This window comes from Pteropus medius, unplaced genomic scaffold (genome assembly GCF_902729225.1).
Source record: "Pteropus medius unplaced genomic scaffold, Ma_sr-lr_union100, whole genome shotgun sequence".
NCBI lineage: Eukaryota > Metazoa > Chordata > Mammalia > Chiroptera > Pteropodidae > Pteropus > Pteropus medius.
Genome location: NW_024352947.1, coordinates 3,382,960 through 3,389,932, shown reverse-complemented (window position 1 = coordinate 3,389,932; position 6,973 = coordinate 3,382,960). Strand labels below are relative to the sequence as shown.

At 46.3% G+C, this 6,973-nt stretch overlaps 1 protein-coding gene across 3 annotated transcripts in view; it reads right to left on the bottom strand.

Annotated features, from left to right (window-relative positions):
• Nucleotides 1–1,588: 1,588 nt before the first annotated feature.
• Nucleotides 1,589–6,973, bottom strand: part of ACTN2 (actinin alpha 2) — a 61,510-nt gene continuing 56,125 nt past the window's right edge. For all 3 annotated transcript variants that reach the window (XM_039850311.1, XM_039850310.1, XM_039850312.1), the window contains 3 exons: nucleotides 5,892–5,957; nucleotides 4,886–5,044; nucleotides 1,589–3,621 (listed from right to left, as the gene is read on the bottom strand). In XM_039850311.1, coding sequence (XP_039706245.1) covers nucleotides 3,463–3,621; nucleotides 4,886–5,044; nucleotides 5,892–5,957 — 384 coding nt within the window. In that variant the 3' untranslated portion in view covers nucleotides 1,589–3,462. The remainder of the gene's footprint in view (nucleotides 3,622–4,885; nucleotides 5,045–5,891; nucleotides 5,958–6,973) is intronic.

The following is a 6,973-nucleotide window of genomic DNA, read 5'->3' as shown; positions in this document are numbered from 1 at the left end:
TCCGGGCACCAGGAGCTTAAAAAGCGTCCTTGGTGAATCTACTGTGCACGTGGAGTTGAGACGCAGGTGTAGAATAGGCTGGGACAGACCCGGTCAGGGGAAGGTGTTCCTGGCAGCCCACACGGAGAGGCTCTCTGAACTTCAGGGCAGCGTGAGGACGGGGCCTGGAGTAGGAAGTGGGCCACCAAAGGGGACGGCGGTGTCCTTGAGGGCTGCCATTCTCAGTTTTGGTCATTGGTCACCTAGGTAACTTCAAAATAATACAATTAAAGTCTGGCCATCATAGCATTTTATCGTTCATATTGGGTACTCAAAAAGTCTCTTTTCCCAATACAACTACTGTTTATATAGAAACTCCTCCACCTCTGGTAGCTGGTCTTGTAAAGACACATGTGATTTTTATCTGAGCATCTGCCTCTGGTTTCCCAGAAGCTCCCAGCCCCGCAGGAGGATTTGCAGGTGTGGCCAAGTGATAGGGTGCGGGGGAGGCTTAAAGGCCCCAGGGAATCCTGGGTCAGGGCACCTCACTGACAAATCACAACCACCTCCAGCTCCCAGCTTAGGAAGTAAAATGGTCTGTCAGGTGCTTAACTACTGAGTTATTAATTAATGACTCCAAAAGGGAAAAAAAAATACCATCTTCTCTGCTGTTTCCATCTAAAACATGAAAATACCTCGGGCAGGACAGTATGGCGACTGCGTGGGCTCCTGGGCACAAGAAAGCTCATGGCCACTCGTGGGCACACTCGACGCCTTCTGGTCAAACAATCCAGGGACACAGGGGTGTGGGGGTGGGGGTTAATTTGTCAGCTTGATAACAATTAGGAACTTCTCCTTAAAACACAAGTTTCTGATTTTGAGTTATCTAGGTTGGTTTCTTGTCACTTCGAGGCTGCAGAGTACTTGTGTCCAGTTCCTTATTTCATAAACATACAGGAACTGGGGAGAGCAGGCCGAAAGTACTCACCAGGCCAAATGTACTCACCTCAGACCAGGCACTGCCAGGCATGTGTTAGCACCTGATGGCTCCTGGGTCTGCTGGCCCTTCACGTCGTCTTACTACTATTGGTCCAGTGAAGAGTGTCCCTAATTCCTTCACACTTTTTGATTATTAGTGACCCTTTCCTTTACTTCAAATCCAGTGGTTTTCAACTGAGAGTTACTAGAATCATCGAGCTTTAAGGAAACAAATGTCCAGGTCTTCACCCAGACCTTCAGGACCTGAACTCACATTAGGGCTGGGTATGCGCACATTTTTAAAATACCTACTGGGGTAATCTAGATAAAAAAATCCTTCCTCATCAATCAAGTTTCCTAGTCCATTCATCGCTCTCTTCCAATTGGGTCACCGTTAATCCCTCAACCCAAATTTGCCCTATACCCGATAAGCCAGTCTAAATCTTTAAGGATGGCAAACACTAACCCAAGTGAGAGTTTTTAAATATGATGGAAATTTTAAGTGAGGAAGTTTGCGGTTAACCAAAGACACTGGTTATTCTTTGAAATAATGAAAAGCATGGATTCTTTTTCTTTTACAAATTAAGTTTAATTGATAATTCAGCTTCAGAAATAAAAATAACTTCTAAAATGAGAGTATAAACATGTTTATTAAGTGTTTTAGAGAGTATATCTCCTTTCTTCATTTATTAGCAGATAGTACTGATCCATTCTCTTGCATGAATATTGTAAAGAAATTAAAATCTTAGGTAGATGAGCCACCTGTCCCCATCCTAAAACACAAGTCCCCCTAGCAGCCTCAAAAGCAGAACAATTTCCCGGTTTCCCCCTAATGTTTCTGGCTGGAATATAGCACCTGCTTGAAATAAGGAAGCAGATTTCCTCTAAACATCACCCAAAGTGTTTGGCATCAAACTCAAGGACTCAGGTATTTCATGAATTCGCAAACTACCGATTACTTAATAAAATGAAGCAAATTAAATTTACGAAGATTGAAGGTTCCAAATGGGACGAAGTAGTAAAAGTATGAAGTTACCAGACAGTTATGAATGGAAAATGACGCATTTCTAGCTGTTGGTGGAACTCTGTGAATAAGTGAGAGAAGACTGTGGGGAACAGGCACATTACTATTTTTCTAGTAACACTTGAACTGCTGTTTGCGACTGTTTTTGTTTGTTTAGAATCCATTTCCTGATCATTAAAGACTCAGATATAAACAGAATTCCTGCTTTATTCGCTACAAGCTGTCAACAATATGGAAAGACAGAGGGATGAGCTATAACATAAGGCAGAACAAGCAGAAGAAAGAACATTCCAGAGATCGGATGATGCCAGAAGCGCGCGTGCTGTCCCTGTGATGGGGCTTCGGGTGAGGACAGGGCAACACTCCGAGCTCCTGAGGATCAGCATCCAGTCACAGCGGGGACCACACCCCCCGAATGCTGGCAAAAACATGTGGCAACTTCCTACTACACAAAATGAAATCACCCCAAACAGGTAAAGGCTCTGCAATGCAAGAACTCACCTCGACTGCTGCTGGGACTGCGTCCCTCCCCACCACCTCCTTCCCCTGACCCGGTCACAAAACCAAGGGCGGGCGGCAGGGGTTCCGCCTAGAGGGTGATAGGGAGCTGCTTTCTGACTTGTCTCCTGTTAGGAACTACTACTACTGATGCATGTATTTAAAAACAGAGCATTTGTCTACCGTCATCTCTTGAGGACCCATACTAACAAGCTCTAGAAAAAGCACAGAAACCTGGAATCGATACATAACCTTAGAAAACTCATGGACCTAGTGAGTACACCTTCCTCTCTGGCCATTGGGCTGACTTGCACGTTTCCTGAGGTCTCGGCTTGGGAGGGTGAGTAAGGCGTTGAAACTCACTAACGGGACTGCATAGTGCTGAACAATGAAGAGCTGACTAGAATCTCCATTTAAAAAATGTTAAGTACTGAAGATCTTTCAGGTAGGTAGTCTGTTTCTATTCCCTGGAAGTTCCATCTCACGATATTAAATCCGATTAAAGAGATGATAGTACCATTTTTCACTTAAATATCGCTAATCTTTGGATAAGCAAGAAAGTAAAACACTAATATCTCAAACATATTTCCCTAGGGATAATCACATAAGCATATGAAGAATATTTTTTAAAACATCAAACATTTACCAAATTTTTTTTTTTCCCCCTGGTCTGAACCTTGGGCATTTTGGAATTTCCCATTTTGTACTTTTCTTCCGTCCCTAGGTCCTCCTAATTTCACACTACTCAAGTAATTTGCTTTGTTTTATCAAAGAAACAAACAAAAAACCTGATATCTCGTCGCGTTTAGCTAAAAATTCAGAAATAAGGAAACCTATGTACGAGGCACACTACGTCACACACGGCCGTGTTACAGAGCTGGCAACCCCCGAGCTGCAAAAACTCCCCTCTCCCTTAGCTTAATAACGCTTGTCCAAGTCTCCGGAAACGAGCCGCGACTCCCGCTGGGGCCGCGGAGCGGGGCTCACAGGTCGCTCTCGCCGTACAGCGCCGACGAGAAGGCGGCGTAGTCGAGCGCGCCGGGCACGCCGCCCGGGCCGGTGTAGGCGGGCATCCTGCGGATGCAGTACTGCGCCTGGTCCGGCGGCAGCTCCCGCCGCAGCTCCTCCGCCAGGATGTACGGCTGCAAGACACACACAGGGGTTGCTGAGCGCCCGCACAGGGCCCGGGGGCCACCGCGTCAGTGCTCGCACGCGGCTTGCGTTCGAGTTGCATAAAGGAACAGAGGCAGGGAGTCTAATGCACACGGCTCAGTCCGGCCAACAGCCAAGCCGAGTTTACTCGTAAGAGCGTACCTGCAAGGTGATCCAGCAGGAAAGGTAACGTGCTCGTAAAGGCAGAGTTACCACCGATATTTCTCAAACCGGGCCACAGTGTGAGTGCGAAATAACTGTGATCTCAATTTCCTAGTAGAAATGCTGGTTCACATTACACACTGATGAGAACGCAGGGGTGTTAAACTTAACATAATCGTTGCTGTTTTCTTAAATGTATGTGATGTGTGCTTTAGAAAATGGAGTCGTTTCCCTACTCAGCTTATTAAAAAACTAGAAACATGTTGCTACTAGAGAAAATCTCTTCTTAAAATAAAATAAAATAGGATAAGTCTGGTAAAACAGACTGGCTGTGAAGAGTCAAAATAAATGAATAGCAAATATCATACTGTCATTCATAATAGGGTTTAGGAAGTCGGATGAGCCATGGTTTACTGCCCCCTACATCACATGGGCTCCTTCCACCCCAACCCCACGATAAAGGATTCTTTGTAAAATAAACATTCCTGTTTTCATGAGTTTCTCCCGTCCGATGTTGTAAGGTGACAGCCACGGCCCTGACACATCTCATGTCCCTCCCTCAGCTTAACACAGGGGAAAATAATTCTATCCCAAATTGAATTTCTACTTACTGAGATATTTTTTGTTTCGGAGACGAGATTTAAAAAATCTGGACTTGCAATTAAACTCCTACTTAATCTCTAGGCTACACGTGATAAAAAGCTTGCCAATTTCTTAAATGGCCAAATGGCTGGATTTAACTTTGCTCAAGTGTCTGGGCGCAAAGTTAGAATCATTGATCTTCATTCCACACCTGAATTGCATGCTTTCTTCTTTCTGGGCCTTATCTACCAACCCAGGATGTAGAGCGGGCTTGAATCAGCAAAACACAAAATAAAACTACAAAATACACAATCTGGGTTCCTTTCATAAAACTCACCGGGAGGCCCAAGCACACATTTCAGGAGCAGAATGTCTGTGCCTTCCCCGTTCTGCTGTTTACCTGCCGCTTTCTGAATTCGGTGCGATGTGCTACGAGAGGCGCTAAGATCCAAACGGCTTTTACCTGCACCTATTTCTTTTTTTATCAGGACAATGCGGTGGCGCGCTGACCTTATCGGACGCCAGGATCCGGAAGGAGGCGATGACTTGCTCGGCGGTGTCGGTGTCGGCCGTCTCCCGGGTCATGAAGTCGATGAAGGACTGGAAGGTGACCGTGCCCTGTCCGTTGGGGTCCACCAGGGTCATGATGCGTGCGAACTCCGCTTCGCCCTGAGGCCGGGTGCAAAGAAACGCTTACTCCCACAGCACGCTCTCTCCCACGTTTCCCTGTGGACACCCAAGTCCCTTCGTGAATGAAAACTTAAGTGTTCCTGCGTTTCCCTGCAATCTCTGGAACAAATCCCCTTGCAGGTGACCTAAGTTTACTGCCGCCCGATGACCTCGACAGTTGCTATAGCTTCGAGCCAGAAGCTCCTGAATGTCAGAGTTCCTTGCGCCCTACGACCCACGTCCCTTCAGGTGTGACCGCGATGACAGAATGGAGGGAGAGAACGGGGCCTTTTCCAGGTGATGACTGAGGAGAGTTACGTGCCAAACAGAAGGCAGCTCCGAAGATGGCTCCCGTGACTTTTATTGTCAAGGTCTGAGCGGAATCAAAGCAGCTCATGTTCAAGACGCATGTTAGTGGGTGACAGAGGAGCGAGGGGACAGGAACCACTGCCGCCCACGGGTTTTCCTAGCTGCCTTATTACTAAAAACTTTTTCCTTCTAAAACATTAGCGGAAAAGACACTTTAAAAATCATCGGGCTATTAAAAGCCATTGAAGCGTACACTTTAAATGGGTGAATTGTATGGTGTGTGAATTATACCTCAATAAAGCTATTAAAAAATCATCAGGAAAGCTTATGTTCTCTTCGCTAGAAAAATATCTGAACAATTACTGAATAAAAATATATGTTCTGGCTTTGTGACATTATTTTTATATAACAGGCAACCTTCAAAAGTATTATCCTATACAAGGAAAATGAATTTATCTCAAATGTGCTACGGTCATCTCCTAAAAACCCAAGCTCAATAAAATATCAAATCTTAATAAAATGTCTACTTCCGCCTTACCAAATCATAACCCATGGAAATCAAGCAGGCTCTGAAGTCTTCATGATCCATCAGGCCATTCTTCCTCTGCCAACAAACGCAAACGGGGAAGCTGAGAATTAAAGGCAAATGAGCAGCTCTACTTGACCAAGGGGATGAAATCCAGTAAGAGAAGGGACACCTGGAGCTTTGTCAAGGAGACCGTAAAGGTCACCACGGCTTACAGGAAGGCCGGAGCCAACACGGAGATGCTATAAAATGATTTCTTTCTATTTTAAAATTAAAATAAACATAAGGAAAGTTACACGGAGGTGGGGACAGCAAGGCAGGGATGGGATAGTTAGCGAGACTGTGTGCTCTCTTGAGGATGGTTACCACTTATTTCAAAGGTGTCAGAATGATTTCTTGAAAAGGGCGAAGGAAGGGTGAACGACAGACCAAAAAGAGACTACACATTCAAGAAAGCAGCAGCAGAAGTCGCCAGTGCCATCAAAAATGACCTAGTCAGGGGCTGACTACTGCCACCCACTGGTGACAGAGCAAATTGTACGTGTTCTGAGAACTTGCGATGCTCTGATGGCCCAGGCAGTCCTTCCTCACTAATAAACCGGCCCCCAAGACAGCAACATTCCTAGAACTCAAATGACTGGACAGGTAACCCACAGCTGCTCTCAGGCCCTAGGCCAGGACAGGGTGGCACCTCCGTGCAGCTAATGCAGTGCGGGTCTGCACAGGGCAGCGCGCTAGCAGGCCTAGGGGACAGCAGCCCCCACAGCAGAGAGAAGGCCGGGGCAGGACAAACAGCGGCCCAGATGAGCACACGCTGGCTGGAGATCTGCTCAACGGTCTTGGGAGGACAACAACGGGACAAACATCAACAGAAGCTTAAACTTTAACACTGGCCAAGCCAATTATTACATGGAGGCTATTTTCCGGTGTTTTCACTCACCCATGAAACAGCTAGTCCCAAAAACTAACTTCAAAGGTTCTTTGTTCTAGGACAGTCTGTTCTCAAACCTACCTGCTCAGCCTTTGGTCACAACCCCACTCCCGCCCTGCCCCCTCGGCAACAGTCTCCGAAGCCACACTCCCACTAGGGACAC